We start from the raw sequence: 17707 nt of genomic DNA, 5'->3' as shown, positions 1-17707 counted from the left end.
AGGAACAAAAAAGTCTGACGGAGAAACAGTGCCATAGGGTGGGTGAGGTAAGGTTTTCCAATGCAATTCTTATAGGACAGCCCTTGCTACCCTTGGAGGACTGGATGTACTATTGTGATGGTAAAAAAATTCCTTGATGCAACTTTCCTGGCCTTTCTCTCACTAATGCAGTTTTCTTAGAACATCTTCGTAAGTCCCTGTGATCATCCTGTATCCTTCAAAGAAATTTATTAAGATGATATCCTTGGAATCCAAAAAAAGTTGCCATAACCTTCTGAACTAATGTCTTCTTCAGACTGGCCCAGCAGACCCCTTTAGAATCCACTGTTTTTATTATTCCTTTTATTTGAAGGCACCCTAATGAGACTAAGACAAATGTTATTACTGAACTTGTCAGTAGTCAACCACTGATCACAGACATGTGTAAACTTGTTGGGAATAATCCTGTACATGTGTCAACGGTAACCCTAGCAATCAATACTTTGTGGGGATGAAAGATACAGGGTCGCTAAGAGTCAGAACTTACTTGATGCCACTTAACATGTTGGAATAAGTTGTTTCATACTAATTTAGGGAATCCGTTTTTACTCAATAGATTCATGTATTTCTCCTGTGCTTCTTCACTCATTAGAGTTCATTAAACTGACGGATTATTCAATGTCATCTTCATCAGCCAGTCATTTTACTAACATGATTTGTTAATAAATCCTGAATTTTCTGTACAACCATCATTAATTTCCTGCTAAAAGTTCACTAGGAGCTTTCACTCCAAAGCACCAAACTCTTCTTGTTAAATTTTTGCCCAACCTCAAGGAGACCGCAGTAAACATTTCCCAAAACCTCTTCTGCAAAATTTCTGAATCCCATTATAGCAGTTCCATGTTGTGTTGTTACCCATTCATGTTTGTCTGTGAATGCACACCCACGGCACTGTGCCGGGCAGGGCAGGGTGTGCATGCTGTCAAGAGTACTCACAGGCTGCTGGCAGCAGTCCACATGCTCCCTACACTGCTTGCATCTTTTTAGTTTGAACATTTTATTGTGGTTTAGGTGAAAGTTTACAGAATTAGTTTCCCATTCAACAGTTTATACTCATTGTGTTTGGTGACAGTTGTTGTAATTCCCTCAAAGTAAAAACATTCTTCCCACTTCTTTCCTGGGTTCCACATTTCCTATTGGCCCATTTTTCCTTCTTTCCTGCCTTTTGAACTTCATTTTTGGGCAAATGCTACCTTTTTGCTTTTGTATGATTGATTGTTCTGAGGAGTAGAACGCCTCATCTTTCTACCATGGAGTAGTTGATAGATTCAAACTGCTGACCTTGCGGTTAGCAGCTCAACACATGACTACGTCTGTTTATTGTTTGGTTGAAAGTTGATCTCTGGGAATGGGTCCAGTTTCATGTTTGACTGAAAAAAATGTTGAACAATTTCTTAAGAAATATTTAGTTGTTTGGGGTTAAAAGATATTATATTGAAAAAATTTTAAAGTCTAAAAATTAGTGGGTACCTTTTAAGGAGTTATTATAGGAAAAAAAAAGGGTAAGAAATCAATAATTTAATTTACTCTGTGATGGAAGTTTTTATTTTGAAAATGAGAGCACCACATCTAAAAAGGTAAGGGATATACAATAATGAAATAATGAATCTTGACAATGATTATTATTAGGTGAAAGGTTGATGGGAAAGCTTTGTAGAGGATGAACCAGGCTGATAGCACCAAACCATCAATCTAACATCACATAAAGGTCAGACATTGTCTTCTAAAGTGATTTAAAAAAATTATATATATATATATATATATGCATATATGTATATGTATATATGCATATATATATATATATATATATATATATACAGCACCACAGATGCAAAGTCCCTATCCCTTTATCCTAAAGGACAAATGATCAGCTACACTTCAGTAAATAAATGGCATTAAAAATAGGAGGGGCCAGGCTCTTAACAGATTAAGGGACTTACAATCAAATGCAACATGGACCCTCTTACATGCTGATTCAAACAAACCAACTGTGTAAACATTTATTTTTGAAACAATTGGGGAAATCTGAAACAGAGTAGGTATTAGTTGATATTTAGGAATGATTACAATTTTGTTAGGTGTGACACAGTCTTGTCCTGTGTATAAAAATATATTTATCTGTTAGAAATGCTCAGATATTGATAAATTGATGATCTTAGAATATACCAGTGTGGGGTGGGAAGGAGTATGAAGAAGGGTAATTAAGATGGGAAATTGTGACATTAATTGAACTTTGGGGATCATTGCACTATTTTACCTACTCTGGAACAGATGAACATTTTTACAGTAAAAGATTTTTAAAAACCCTGAGGGAAGCATTAGAGGATAAATGTTTAAAGCAGAAGTTAATAATTGTAATGAAAAGTTCTAATAATGAAATTGGTCTGTGTTTCTTTGAAAAATAAAACTCAATGAAACACACAAGCTAGCTAAATTAGGAAAAGATAAAACACAAATACACACAATTAGGAATTAGAAACTAGAGATAGGTAAGAGATTTAAAGTTATTAAACTTGAAAATCTGGAATAATTTTTTAGAAATACAAATGAACAAAAATTAGAGGATAAAACATGTAAAAAGAATAGTTATTCTATAGGTTTTGGTTCGGCCAACCAAACTTTTAATTCTCCAGGCTTCTCTTAACTTTGATCTTGGCATTACTCCCCATTTTCGCTAAGAAAATATTTATTTTGGATGTTGTATTACCTTTATGGACTTGTGGATTCCATAGTTCTGTTGTTTTTAAAAAAACTAGTTCCTTTGTTTTATATTTTTGAGAAATTAAAAAAAAGAAAAATTTTTTAAACGTTAATGGGATTCTTGGGAGGTAGAAGAGATTAATTTTTATTAGTTCCCTTGATGGAAGGCTATTTTATACAACACGGTTTCTATGATAAAAAAGAATCTATTTATTGTCCCCTCCCACTTTTAAATATAAATAGAATTTGCCTCAAGAGGGCATAATGTTCATTTTCACAATTAACACTTTTATAGGCTAACAATTTCTGTAATAATTTTCCTTTAACCACCTCTGGGTGAGGAAAGTAGGTCAACAATTCTTAGTAAATACCTGGTAGTGTAGTGGTTATGAATTGGGCTGCGAACCGCAAGGTTGCCAGTTTGAAACTACCAGCTGTTCCGCGGGAGAAAGATGAGGCTTTCTGCTCTCGTAAAGATTTACAGCCTCGGAAACTCTGTTCAGGGTCGCTATGGGTCAGAACCGACTCCACGGCACACAACAACAACAACGTTTATGACAGACACTACAGTGAGTCAGTAATGGAGGGAATATTTCCATCTGAGTAACCGTCGTCCTCAATTAAAGGGAAGCCCCAGTCAAAGGGCATGCGCACGCTCCTCTCTCTGCCTAAATTTCTTGATGTCCCATAAGGCTCTAGCCTGATCCTGATTAGAATTTGCTCACATTTTCAGTTCAACTGATTCCCTTTCAATAACATCCGATTTGTGTAGTGGCAACAACAGGGATCATTCTCCCCTTATACAAAGGACACTCAGGAGAAGTGAAGGATGACCCAAGGTTTAAAAACAAACAAAAGTATTGTTCTTATGTGCCGTGGAGTTGGTTTCTACTCCTAGCGACCCTGTACGGGGTTTCTGAGGCTGTAAATCTTTACGGGAGCAGAAAGCCTCATCTTTGTCCTGCGGAGCAGCTGGTACTTTCTAACTACTGACCTTGAGATTAGCAGCCCGATTTGTAACCACTACGTTACCAGAGCTCCTTAAACAAGCATTTGTTGTTGTTAAGTGCCTTCGAGTTGGTTCCGACCCATAGCGACCCTGTACAGGGTTTCCGAGGGTGTAAATCCTTACGGGAGTAGAAAGCCTCATCTTTCTCCCGCGGAGCAGCAAAACAAGCATTAGGAGTGGAATAATAACAAGACTTTGAATGTTAAGTAGATTTCAATGTGTAATTTGAAACCCCTACCCTGTCTCCTGGGAGTACTAGTGTGGCGCTAGTGGGTTAATAATGTGCCAGACTGCAAAGCTGTATGAACTACAAGGCTGGCAGTTCAAGCTCACCAGCTGCTCCTTGGAAACCCTATACAGGGTCACTATGGGTGGGAACTGACTCGACAGCACTTAACAACAATAACCCTATCTCCTCCAGAGGAACTCAGCAGCTGCACATAAGCACTGGACAGAGAACCTAAGGGTTTGTGGTTTGAATCCGCCAAGTGCTCTATGGGAGAGAGATAAGACTTTCTGCTCTCTCAAATATTTAAAGTTTCAGAAATCGTATCTGATTCAGAACCGACTCGATGGCACTTCACTTAACCACCATCCTGTCCTCCAGCTGGAAATCTATAATCAGGATTAATGAAAAGTCTCAGCCCTCTCAGTCATAATAAATTTGCATTTATAAATATAGCCCTTGGTATGGTCAGTATCTCAGTTTAGCTTCAAATTGTTCTCTCTTCAGTTTAACTTGGACTGCACACTCTAAAGCAAGACCACAAGAAAGATCCTCAGGGCAGGAAGGCTCAAAAATACAAAGGGAAAGCCAATTCCAGGAATGCTAGAAACATTTCATTTTATTTTTTTTAAGAAAGTAGCTTTAAAAAAGAAGAAAATAATCTAGATCATTTATTTATATATATATATTTATATATATATATATATTTAATAAAAACCTTTACATAATCTTCATGCATAAAGATCCAGAATGACCATGTTGTCTGTGACAGCCTCCACACCTGCTGTCTCAGTCCCTGTCTTGGGACTTCTCATACTGGAAGCAGTTAAGCATAAGCCCTCTGCTAGCCCCTAAAGCGCAGTCCTTGCCTGAATCGATGGTTTTACCTTGTGGGAGGGCAGATGGAAGGTAGGAATTACTTTGGGGCTAAAATGGGAGTGTGGTAGGAAGAATGACCCAACCTGTCATGTTTTATCTTCAGTCAAATCCAGACAGGAGCCTAGCAAGGTGACTAAGAACCAGGTACCAAATAGAATTTTGAGAACTTTGGGTTCCCAGAGACATGGGATATGTGACCAAGGGCCGCAGTACATAAGGAAGGTATGGTGTACATGGAACATTCTGAGCAGGAACAAAACAAGCCTTGATGATTTCTCTCTCTATGGTAGGCACTCATTTCTACCAGAAGAGTCTTATCTGCTTCTCAGTTCAATTCTTTTGATCCCCAAGCCCAGTGTTTATTATAAAGCCTTGTTAAAGAGGCCGACTCTTCTCCTCCTATTGTGGAGAGCGTATCTGTTAAGGATAGACTCAGATCAACCAATTGTGCCATGCTCTGCCCCACGCCTTTTGAAGAGTCCTAGTGTAAAAAAAAAAGTTGGGGTAGGGAAACGACATCAGGTTGACATGGAGGTTAGGTTCTCAAGATGCAGTATAACTAGGTAAGAAAAAGGATTCTATGGTTCTTTGGGGGATTCTGCCAAAGGTGCTTTATTCACCATTTTTAAAAAGGAAAAAAAATTTTTTGAATGGTCTTGAGGATGGTAAAAGGACCCTTGGCTCCTTTTTTTGGGTTCCAGAAGCCCTTATGCTATATTCATCATCAAGAAAAGCCCTGAACAACTGGAGAATGCTGCTTGTGGCAGGAGGCAGGGAGGGTGGATTCCACAGCCCAGCCCATTGAATACAGGGACCTCTGTGTGGTGAGTGTGATAGAAAGAACCTAGAGTTCACTGGCTCCCAACGGTCAGTTCTCGTAGGTAGGACTGTGTGAGGCTGCGCAATTCTTCCAAGGCATAGTCCTCAGGCATGGGGAGCCTGCCGATGTGTGGAGCCAGCAGACGCAAAGGGACTCGCTGAGGGTCTGGTGAAGAGTCAGTGGTTGCATCAGGGGCATGTTGGAGGCTCAGTACCACCCGTAACAGGTTTGCTATACGTTTAGCCATGTCTACAGAAATAAAAATACAGAATGACCACTGAGTATGGACCACACAAGAATAGTCATAAAGGCAGGAAGTAAGTAGGCAAAAAGAGGGGAGAGGTGAAAGGCTTACCTGACTGAGCCAGGCGGTCCTTGGCACTATAACACTGAATCTGCTCTATCCGGTTGCACAGTGAGGTCACTTTGGTATGTAACTGCTCCATCTCATAACCTGAGCAATCCACCTGCAAAGAAAGAGAGACATCAATTATGCTAAGGAGGGCTCACCACCCCAATCTCACTGATAGGCTGTCTCTGCAAAACCCAGAAATAACATTGAGGGGAGAGATTAGGAAAACCAAGAAGCTGATTGGAGTTCTGTTGTGGTGTTGTAGGATAAGCACTGGACTGCTAACCGAGGGGTCGGCGATTCAAACCCACCAGCCATATAGGGTTATTATGAATCAGAACTGATTTGACAGCACTTGACAACAACAAAAACAACTCATCTGTCAGTTTGTCGTACTGTGGTGGCTTGTGAGTTGCTGTGATTCTGAAAGCTATGCCACAGGTATTTTAAATATCAACAGGGTCACCCATGGTGGGCAGGTTTCATATGAGCTTCCAGATGAAGACAGACTAGGAAGAAAGAGTGACGAACTACTTCCAAATATTTAGTCACTGAAAACCTTATGAACAGCAGAGAAACACTGTCAGACATAGTGCCAGAAAATGAACCTCTCAGGTTGGAAGGCACTCATATTGCCACTGGGGAAGGGCTGCCTCCTCAAAGTAGAGTTGACCATGGTGACATGAATGGAGTAAAGCCTGTGGGAGAAAAGCCACGGGACCTTCATTTTCTGATGGGACACAACTAAAAATGAAGAAAAACAGCTGTAAATATCCATTGAAAATCAGAACGTGGACTGTACAAAGTATGAATCTGGGAAAATTGGAAGTTGTCAAAAATGAAATGGAACCCATAAACATCGGTATCTTGGGCATTAGTGAGCTGAAATGGGCTGGTATTGGCCATTTTGAAGCTGACAACCACATGGTTTACTAAGCCGGGAATGACAAACTGAAGAGGAATGGTGTTGTAAAAAAGAACATATTCAATTCAGTCATGAGATACAACGCTGTCTGTGATAGGATAATATCCATGTACCTACAGAGAAGCCCAGTTAATACCACTATTATTCAAATTTACGAACCAACCACTGAAGCCAGTGAGATTGAAATAGAAGAATTCTACCAGCTTCTTCAATCTGAAATTGATCAAACATGCAATCAAGATGTATTGATCATTATTAGTGATTGGAATGCAAAAGTTGGGAGCAAAGAGGAAGGATCAGTAGTTGGAAAGTATGGCCTTGGTGATAGAAATGATGCTGGAGAACACATGATAGAATTCTGTAATATCAGTCATTTGTTCATTTCAAATACCTTCTTCAGACAGCATTAAGAGACGACTGTACAACTTGGAACTCACCAGATGGAATACATAGAAATCAAATTGACTACACCTGTGGAAAGAGACAATGGAAAAGCTCCATATCATCAGTTAAAACAAGGCCAAGGGCAGATTGGGGAACAGACCATGAATTACTCATATGCAAATTCAAACTGAAGCTGAAGAAAATGAAAAATATGACCTTGAAATCTTTCAAGAATGTGAGGTGGCACACTCATTAATCTCTGCCAAGAAATTTGAAGACAACTATCTGACCGACTGACTGGAAGAGATCCGTATTTGTGCCCATTCCAAAGAGAAGTGACCCAACAGAATGCGGAAATCATCGGACAATCTCTTTGATATCCCATGCAAGTAAAGTTTTACTAAAAGTAATACAGAAATGGCTACAATCATACATTGACAGAAACCTTCCAGAGGTTCAAGACGGACTTCGAAGAGGACATGGAATGAGGGATATCATTGCTAATGTCCGATGGATCTTGGCTGAAAGTAGAGAATATCAGAAAGATGTTTACCTGTGCTTTATTGACTGTGCAAGGTTTTTGATTTTATAGATCATGACAAGCTATGGACAACATTGAGAAGTATGAATATTCCTAAACAGTTAATTGTGCTCATGAGGAATCTGTACCTGGACCAAAAGGCAGTTGTTCAAACACAACATGGGACCAATGAAATGTTTTAAAATTAAGAAAGGTGTATATTTTAAAATTAAGAAAGGTTGTATTCTTTCACCATACTTATTCAACCTGTATGCTGAGCAAATAATCCGAGAAGCTGGGTTCTATGAAGAGAAACATAGCATCAGGATTGGAGGAAGACTCATTAACAACCTGCAATATGCAGATGATACAACCTTGTTTGCTGAAAGAGAAGAGGGCTTAAAACATTTACTGATGAAGATCAAAGAGCACAATCATCGGACAATCTCTTTGATATCCCATGCAAGTAAAGTTTTACTAAAATTAATACAGAAATGGCTACAATCATACATTGACTTCGAAGAGGACATGGAATGAGGGATATCATTGCTAATGTCCGATGGATCTTGGCTGAAAGTAGAGAATATCAGAAAGATGTTTACCTGTGCTTTATTGACTGTGCAAGGTTTTTGATTTTATAGATCATGACAAGCTATGGACAACATTGAGAAGTATGAATATTCCTAAACACTTAATTGTGCTCATGAAGAATCTGTACCTGCGCTTAAAACATTTACTGATGAAGATCAAAGAGCACAGCCTTTGGTATGGATTATATCTCAAAGTAAAGAAAACAAAAATCCTCACCACTGGACCAATAAACATTCTTTATCAATGGAAAAAAGATTGAAGTTGTCAAGTACTTCATTCTTCTTGTATCAACTATCAACACTCACAGAAGCAGCAGTCAAGAAATCAAATGACATATTGCATTAGGCAAATCTGCTGCACAAGACTGTTGAAAAGCAAAGGTGCGCCTAACCCAAGCCATGATATTTTCAATAAACTCATATGCATGTGAAAGCTGGACAGTGAATAAGGAAGACCGTAGAAGAAATGATGCTTTTCAGTTATGGTGTTGGAGGAGATTATTGAAAGTGCCATGGACTGCCAAAAGAACCGTAGATCTGTTTTGGAAGAACTGCAGCCAGAGTGCTCCTTGGAGGCCAAGATGCCCAAACTTCATCTCTCATACTTAGGACATATTGTAGGAGGGACCAGTCACTGGAGAAGGACATCATGTTTGGTAAAATGGAGGGGGAGGGTCTGAAAAAAAGAGGAAGACCCCCAATGAGATGGATTGGCCAAGTGGCAGCATCGATGGACTCAAGCGTGGCAACAATAGTGAGGTTGGTCCAGGATTGGGTTGTGTTTCGTTCTGCTGTGAGTAAAGTTGCTATGAGTCGGTACCGATTCAGTGGCACCTTAACAACAACAACAAAAATCTAAATACTTCATGCATATTTTGTTTCATTTTCATGACAACCTTTTCAAATATGTATTATATATCCCTATCTCCAGATAAGAGAAAAAAAAGTTAATTTACTGGTTTACTGGTTCAAAGTCACATGGCTAGCGAGTAAGGGAGCCAGGATTTATCCTAACAGTTTTGACTCTAAAACTTGAGTTCTAAACTGCTTTACTCTATTGCCTTTCACCTTAAAATAAAGAAGACCTGTTCAAAAGCAGTTCACAGACTATCTGAGGAGAGATAGAAAGAGATAACAAAAAACTGGAAATATGGTCCAAAAGGTACCAAAGTAGAAAAATATAACAACTATTTTGGTAGTAAAAAATAAATGGGAGAGAACAAACAAGATGGCGGTTCAGGTAGAAGTGCAGTGAGGACCACCATCAGTAACAACACAGAATACTGGACCAAGCAGGCTCAGGGGATGGTGCCAGAATCTGAACCACATATAAAGGATTATTTAGAACGTTGGAAGGCTTACAAATAGGGGAATTTGTAGCAGAAGCAAGAAATCCAATGCTTTCTAATTCAAGACGCTCAGCTGCTCCTAGAGCCACTGTCTTGGGGGAGACCAAGCAGGGGAAGATCAGAGCAGCCACCGACAACTGACAGAACCACAGAGATAAAGAAAGAAGAGTGAAAAGAGAAGTACATCTCCTGATCACAACTACCTGGAGACAATCAGAAAGCTTAAAATATACCAAAATACACACCCATCTAAGTCTTAAGGCCACAGATAACTCCTGGAAATGCCCCAAAACCAGAAACAAATGACCATATCAGCACATGTCCAATAACGAGATAAAGTAACTGAGGTACATGAGCTGGAAGTAGACCTACATTCTGTACTGGAAGATGGGCAGGCTTTGGAAATGCCTGAGAAGGAATTTAGAAAAATGATTTAACAATGTATCAAAACAGTATACAATGGAGTTGAGAAAAACAAGGAAGAAGTCAGGAAAGCACTACAGGAAAAATCAAATAAGGTAACAGCATTGGAAACAATTCAAAACCTACAGAAAGAGGTCCAAATGATTCATAATAGAGTATCAGAAATGGATAATACACTGAAAGGGCAAAAGAGTAGAACTGAATAGCTAGAAGCCAGAATTAGTGAGCTAGAAGGTAAATCTCTCAAAACTACTAAGATAGAAGAGCAAGCACAAAAAGGAATAAAAAATATGAAGGCCTAAGATTCATGTTGGACAACATGAAGAGGAATAACTTAAGAATTATTGGCATTCCGGAACAGGAAGAATCACACAAGTTCACAGAGGAGATAGTTGAAGAGCTCCTGGAAGAAAATTTTCCTAACATCATGAAAAGTGAAAAGATAAGCATTCAAGAAGCTCAACGAATCTCAGGAAGGATAGACCCTAAAAGACAATCACCACGGCATATAATAATCAAGCTCTCCAAACTCAAAGATAAGGACAGAATCCTAAAAGCAGGTAGGGAAAAGAAAAGTCTTAACATACAAAAGCAAGCAAATCAGATTAAGCTCAGATCTCTCAACAGAAACCGAGTAGGCAAGTAGGCAATGGAGAGACATATATAAAACCCTGAAAGAAAAAAAATTGCCAACCAAGAATCCTTTACCCAGCAAAACTATCAAATATGATGATGTAATCAAAACATTCCAGGATAAACAGAAGCTAAGGGATTTTGCCAAAGCCAACTCTGCTAAAAAAAACATCCTAAAGGAAGTTCTGTGGACTGAGAACCAACAAGAACAGACAACAACCAGAGAATTATGTATGTGGCAGCATCACCCTGAACTCAATCAATAAGTCAAGAACAGAATAAAATTATAAGTACAGAGGATCTGGAGGTTAGTCTATGATCAAAACAATTACAATGTGAAAAGAAGGTAAACACAGAGTAACAGAGATCCAGGTGGTGAGAAGGTCAGGTAGATTACTGGATAAAATAGACTGTCTTAAATGGAGGAAAGAGTTAATGGAATATAAGGTAATCACAACAGTGGTGTTGGGGTGGAGGTGGGCTGTTAGTTCGGGGATTTAGTTCGGCAGTACAAGAAGGGGGAGGAGGCAGAAGAACAAGATAGGTAGGCCATGCAAACTTGTCTCAGTGTTTCCCTAAGTGGGACAGAGGCAAATAGTGATGCATGCTCAACCTTGGAACAACAGGGTTCTATGATACAGGGATCTAGGCATAGTTTGAACAGGGGAAATAATACTAAAATGCTTTACTGCCTTACATATATTGGTTTCCCTTGCCTACTACTGTAAAATAGACACTTGAGTGGGATACAAAGGAATGTTGGGAAACATGATTAGAGAAAACTTGTAAGCCCATCTTCAGCCTTTAACTGATTGGAATACCTAAAAGGAGTTCTAGAACTTGCACAGTGAAACAGGCCTCTTGCAAAGCCTTTGCAGAATACAGGACCTTAGGTGGAATCTGAGTCCCATCCATATCCTTATGAGGTGGGACATTCCCACTAGCAAGGACAAGCAGACCACCCTAGAACAGCTAGAACAACAGAAGATACATCTTCAAAGAAAGATCAGTAAAAATATATGAACAATTCTTAAAGGGAAAACAGGTAGAAGTAGAACAGCAATCTGAATTTTAACAGATGAGAATGAAAGTAATGGTGTAAGAGTGTTGAAGTATTCAAGTAATTAAGTATGAGTAGAGCAGGTTGGCAAGGCTGGACAGGAGCAAAAATAGGGGCATCTGAAGGGGACTGAACCCTACGTTTAAGAGTTTGGACTTTGTGCGATAAGCAGTGGAGGCCTATTTATGACTACTGAGACTGACCTAAGACTTTAATGAAGACTAAAACAACCCTAATACTTGCAATTTTTAAACATGTCAAATGATATGTGAAACCAAACCTCTGGCCTTCCTTTCTCTTTCACCTCTGAGCTTTTCATTCTCACTAGGGCTGGACAAGGGAAGGAGACTGGCTATGGCTAAGCCTTTAGTACTGTACGCATTGCTATAGATAATAAACATCAAAAATGTTTAAAACTTTTAATGCAACTGTCAAAATGACATCAAATTAGCATCCTGAAAATGTTCCTCCTACAGAATAGGTACTGTCAAGTACCTTTTTTTGAGTGGCTGATAATGCCTCTGAAGCTTCAAGGGCCTGAGGAAAGTAAAGCAGGCAGTTATTTAGGGAGCTCAGGTACCTGCTGGATACGGTGGAGCATTTCAATGACCCGAATATAGTCCAGGTAAACAAGCCCAGATGTATCCCAGTCTTGAATTAGACTGCTGCGCTCTGGAGGTGCTAGGTCTTCCAAGAACCCCTTCAGGTAGTCATAGTTCTCATTAATGATGGCATCTGAAAGAAAAAAAAAAAAACAACTCAAAAACTAAGCACTATGTCTGCACAAGTACATAGTTTGTAAAAGTGCAGGGAAGACATGCAGAAATCTAAGGGAAATAATGTTGGGTCAGACTTGAAAATAATAATAAATATTCTGGGATTCTCTAAACGAAAGTAGAAAGAACTTTTGGACTTCATGGCCCCAAGCAGGCATTTCTGAAACTGGTGAATGAAATTTTCCTAAAGAAACAAGAGCTTAATACAATTAATATAATTAATAATTAGGAATATCCCTGGTAAATTTTAAGTTGACAATATTGTTGCCTACCCCTGCCCTCTAGCTCCCCATCCTGGCCACACGTCTTTGGCACAGATAGCTTTCTCCTAATGTAATTTGATTCACATCTGCCTTGTCCTGTCCTGAGCAGCCTCTGTGACCTGAACCTTACATTTAAGAGTTGACCATCATGGAGATTCAGATGTTGGAAGAGTTTGGGGTAACTTTGGGAGACTAAGGCCCCAGTCTGAAATACTCACCAGAAGCTAAGTGTCGGATGACAAGTTTGTGGCAGCAGTTCCAGTGTCCAGCTTTAAATAAATAGAGAGCTTCCAAGTGCTTGTTAGATTCCATGCGTGCTCGCACTGCTTTGGCTTCATGGATCCACTCAGCAGGCACACAAAGCTTCTGAGTCAGGAAAGTCTCCTTAGCCCAAGACTCCGGTGTCTCTGACAGCTGGCAGTGCCGGGTGAGCAGCTCTCGGACAGCCTTCTCACGCATGCTATAAGAAGGATGTTGTTGTTAGTAAGTGCCATTGAGCTGTTTCTGATTCATAAAAACCCTATATAAGGTTTCCAAGCAGTGGCTGGTGAGTTTGAACTGCCAACCTTGCCATTCAAACTGACATTATGGTCCATTGCTTATCCTACAGTGTCACACCAGGATTCACGAACAGTTTAAGTTAGATGAAATTCATCTATATTCATGGAAAAGGCTGCCCCAACAGTTCAGAGTGCTCCTGAGAGAATCTTTCAAACTGCAGGTCTAGAATCTTAGTGGATCACTTCAAACTTCCTAAGCAATTAAAAGCCATCAGACCAGCATTTATTTTTAAAGGAAACAGAATAGAAAGTATTTGAGAACATCATTTATATGTATTTTTATGGTCAACAATTCTGAAAATCAAAAATAACTAAGGAAAAATAAAGGAAGGCTGCCTACTCCCCAGAGCCTTTTCCCAGCTGGAATCCTGTCATTATTTCCTCTCTAGTTAACATTTCATTACCACCAGCGGGGAGGTAAGGATTGAAGTAGAAGAATTCTGTTTCACCAATCAGTCCTCTGCAATTCATCCCCACCCTTCCCTTTCTTCTGCATAGCCAGTATAAGAAAGTAGTTTTTAAGGTAAGGTTTCTTCCAGGTCTTAAAGTTATTAGCCTTCTTAATTCATCTTCTCTCTACCTCTAGATCTAAGCAAAATTCACTCTTTGTGAATTGACTCCTTAGGCCCATGAACAAGAGTCTTCACTACTTGAGTAGTCTTTTTTTTTTTTTTTCTTAAATGATTTATTGTGAATTATGTGATAGTTTACATGGGAGATCATAAGTTTTACATTCATTCTATCTTATATCATCTCATTGCCATGGTTACAATCCCCTCCATGCAATCCTTCCCCTGTGCCCCCCAGGTCTTCAGCACACAGTCGCTCTCCCTCTCTCCGTCTAGAGTCTCCAGCTGCTCCATAGCTCCACGTCATCATCTCTGGCTCCATTTCCGGCATCACTGCTTCTCTGGGTAGGGTCCCGCTCTCTGCTCTTCTCCCTTGATGGTCCTAGGGACCTTCGCTCCTAGACTGAAAAGTCAATCACTACCCCTTCCTTGCTATATAACGTCCACCTTTACATTTCCAACCCTCACAGTCAGTCCTGATAACAATTATTCACTATTGTATCCCAAGAGACCCATCTGCATTTCATTGCATCAGTTCTGCCTAGTCAGATTGAATACTAGGAGTAGTCCTTTTAAGTTTTGCATCTTTAACTATTCTTTCTTACCTTGGACTCTTTTGAGAACTCCCAGGCTCTTCAAAAACTAATTTTATCACAACTGATTTCTTTTTAAAAAGTTTTTATTGTGAATTAATAGTTTACACAGGAGACCATCAGTTTTACACTCATCATTTCATTGCAATGATTACAAAGCTGATTCTTTTTTATATTTACATTGTTTTTTAGGAAACAGGATCTGTTTCCCCACAGTCAACTCATTCCATCAGTCATCCTATCAAGGAGTATTTTGTCCTGTGAAATCGCCCATGAGTAAGAGGGAAGAGGAAAGAGAAATTGCTTAAAGGAAGACGGTGCTAGATGTTTTCCATTTTTATCCCTTTAATCTCACAATCACCTTTGAATTATGAATATTTTCTGATTAAAAAACAAAGATTTGAAGAGTATAATCTTTAACCAAAGTCTAAAGTGACTGGTATGTGGTAGACCCAGCATTTAGGCAGGTCTAACTCTAAAACCCAACTTATTTCTCCAGTGTATGAGGGTGAGTCAAAAATTATATGCACCCTGGCTGCAGAATTTATTGTCCATCTGTCAACAAGCTTTCATATTCTCTTATTAAAAATGTTTTAGACTGAGGTGTGAGCCACGAATGCTCCACTGTCTTCACTTCTGCATCAGAGGTGAATTTGCACCCTTGAAGGGCTGCTTTCAGGGGACCAAACAGGTGAAGTCCGATGGAGCAAGATCAGGACTATAGGGGGATGCTTTAACACCTCAAAATGAAGTTTCTGTAACTGTGAACAGAGGCATGCAATGTGCAGACTAATGCAAGGTCACAAGGCCCTTAGATAGCAGTCCTCTGAATTTAAGCAGTTTAGGCTTCAGCTCTTCAGTGAGCATCTCACTGTAATAAGAGCTGCTGATTGTTGAACCCTTTTTCCTGGTAGTGTTCTAATACCGGCCACTGAGAATCCCAGAAAACTGTAAGCATCAATTTTCTAGCTAATGGTTGGCTTTTGAATTTTTCCTTGGTCAGTGATGTAGGATGTTTCCATACCATACTAAGTCACTGACTTTCAAGCTCATGAAATTCATGCCTCGTCACCTGTAACAATTTTTGTTAAGAAACTTTTACTGTCCTTCGAATACTGGTTCAAATTTTGTTTGCAGATTTCCAAACACTTCTGTTTATGATCTTCCATGAGTTGTCTTGGTGACCATCTCACACAAACTTTTTGAAACCCAAATTTGTCATGTGTTATTTCATAGGCAGAGCAATGGCTGATTTGCAAATGATTTGCCACAGAATTCACTGTCATTTGTCTAAGAATCATTTCACACAAATGCTCAATGTTGTCATCAGCCATGGATGTGAATGGTGTTAATAACCAGAATGTGGATAATTTTTGACTCACCCTTGTACAAATATAGTGATTAAGTACAACACAGTGATTAAGAACACAGATTCTGGTGTCTGAGTTGGAAACTTCACTATGTCATTGACTAGTTGTGTGATTATAAGCAAAAGCTATTCAATCTCTCTTGCCTTAAGTTGCTCATCTGTAAAATGGAGCTAGTAATGTCAATCTCATAGCTTTATTATGAGCATGAAATGAGTTAACTTACATACTTAAAACAGAATATAGGAGTACTGGTGTGGCACTGTGGAATAATGCACTGGGACCACAAGGTCAGTTTGAAATGCAAGGTCGGCGGTTCAAATTCACCAGCTGCTCCTCGGAAACGCTATATAAGGACGCTATGAGTCAGAACTGACTCAAAGGCACTTAACAACAACATATATACTTACGTAAAAACATCTAGAAGCACTACATTAATACATATTTAGTGCCTGAGCACAGGATTGTACTGGCAAATAGAAGGGTATTAAACTTGAGGGGCTGAGGTGGTTAGTGACAAGGGAATGGCTATAGACAAGAGAACAAGCAGAAGCTCCCCCCGCCCACCCCATGACATCACTGCCATGGATGCAATCTGAGAGCTTAGCTAGCACTATCCTTAAACATGCCACAGTCCAGTGAATCTCTGCCATGCTGTTGCACCATTCAATCATACCCAACCCTTTTCCACTTCCTATTTTCTATTCTTATTTTATAGGCTCCTTGAATCTTCTCTCTGTAAAGACTTTTTCCTTATCACTGTATTCCACAGAGATCTCAGACTACTGAGAAGCCTAATGATAAGTAGTAGCACATTGGCACTTGTCTCACTTCTAACTAGTTGACAGGTATAGACAGTTTGAGCTAGGGGCTGAACTGCCCTTAAGTTTATCACAAGAATAGACCCTAGAATACATGCTAAATATTTACTTGCTAAATTGACTCTAAGAGACATACTAGGTGGGTTTGGTGGCCTTTCACTCACCTTGAGTTGGCAATGTGCAGCAGAACAAAGATGGCCCACTCCCAGAGGCCCTCGCTCTCCAATTGACCAGCATAGCTGGCCTGTAGCACACCGTCACACTGCTCGGAGAGATGGGTGTAGTTAAGAGCACGCAGCACCTCCCACAAATGCCAGCTTAGGCGGTAGTCCAAGGGATCTGCTGTTATGCTTCGAGGTTCTAGCAGCTGGTTGAGGTCATAATGTCTATAGAGGACAATGTACCATGAGAGTTACTAAGTATGTGCCATATTGAGCCAGCCCAGCAGACCACCTGCATCTAAAAGGTTACAAGTTCTGGCTAAGTTTTAGAAGCCAATGAAGGACAAAATCATGAGAGGCCTTGCCCACCCTGAGATTGTGCTGTTTATCAATTTACTTTAGGTTCAATCAGATTGTAGATTCTACAAAAACCCCCCCAAAAATCAAAGGTACCTTTTCTTCTGTAACAGCTTTGCCGACATTGGTTTGACCTATATATTTTACCTTCTCAGTTCAAGAAATGTTCATAATTCTAACCCTTCCATTCCTTCATCCCAAGTGTCTATTACTTTTCTTACACATTTAAAAAACATCATTACCTTAGTATTTGTCTTTATTTGAAGTTGTTGGGGTACCAATTTTCCTGTTTATCTGAGCAGCTAACTAGACTTTATGATGGTTATTTCCT

General features: G+C 39.6%; 1 protein-coding gene across 1 annotated transcript in view; it reads right to left on the bottom strand.

Annotated features, from left to right (window-relative positions):
- Positions 1-5704: 5704 nt before the first annotated feature.
- LOC102833055 (nuclear pore complex protein Nup98-Nup96-like) overlaps positions 5705-17707 on the bottom strand; it is a 33451-nt gene continuing 21448 nt past the window's right edge. Inside the window, exons 9-13 of the mRNA XM_006870380.1 lie at positions 17023-17244; positions 13167-13408; positions 12490-12644; positions 6029-6140; positions 5705-5922 (exon numbers count right to left, since the gene is read on the bottom strand). Coding sequence (XP_006870442.1) covers positions 5705-5922; positions 6029-6140; positions 12490-12644; positions 13167-13408; positions 17023-17244 — 949 coding nt within the window. The remainder of the gene's footprint in view (positions 5923-6028; positions 6141-12489; positions 12645-13166; positions 13409-17022; positions 17245-17707) is intronic.

This window comes from Chrysochloris asiatica, unplaced genomic scaffold (genome assembly GCF_000296735.1).
Source record: "Chrysochloris asiatica unplaced genomic scaffold, ChrAsi1.0 scaffold00140, whole genome shotgun sequence".
NCBI lineage: Eukaryota > Metazoa > Chordata > Mammalia > Afrosoricida > Chrysochloridae > Chrysochloris > Chrysochloris asiatica.
This window is presented reverse-complemented; position numbering and strand designations above follow the sequence as displayed.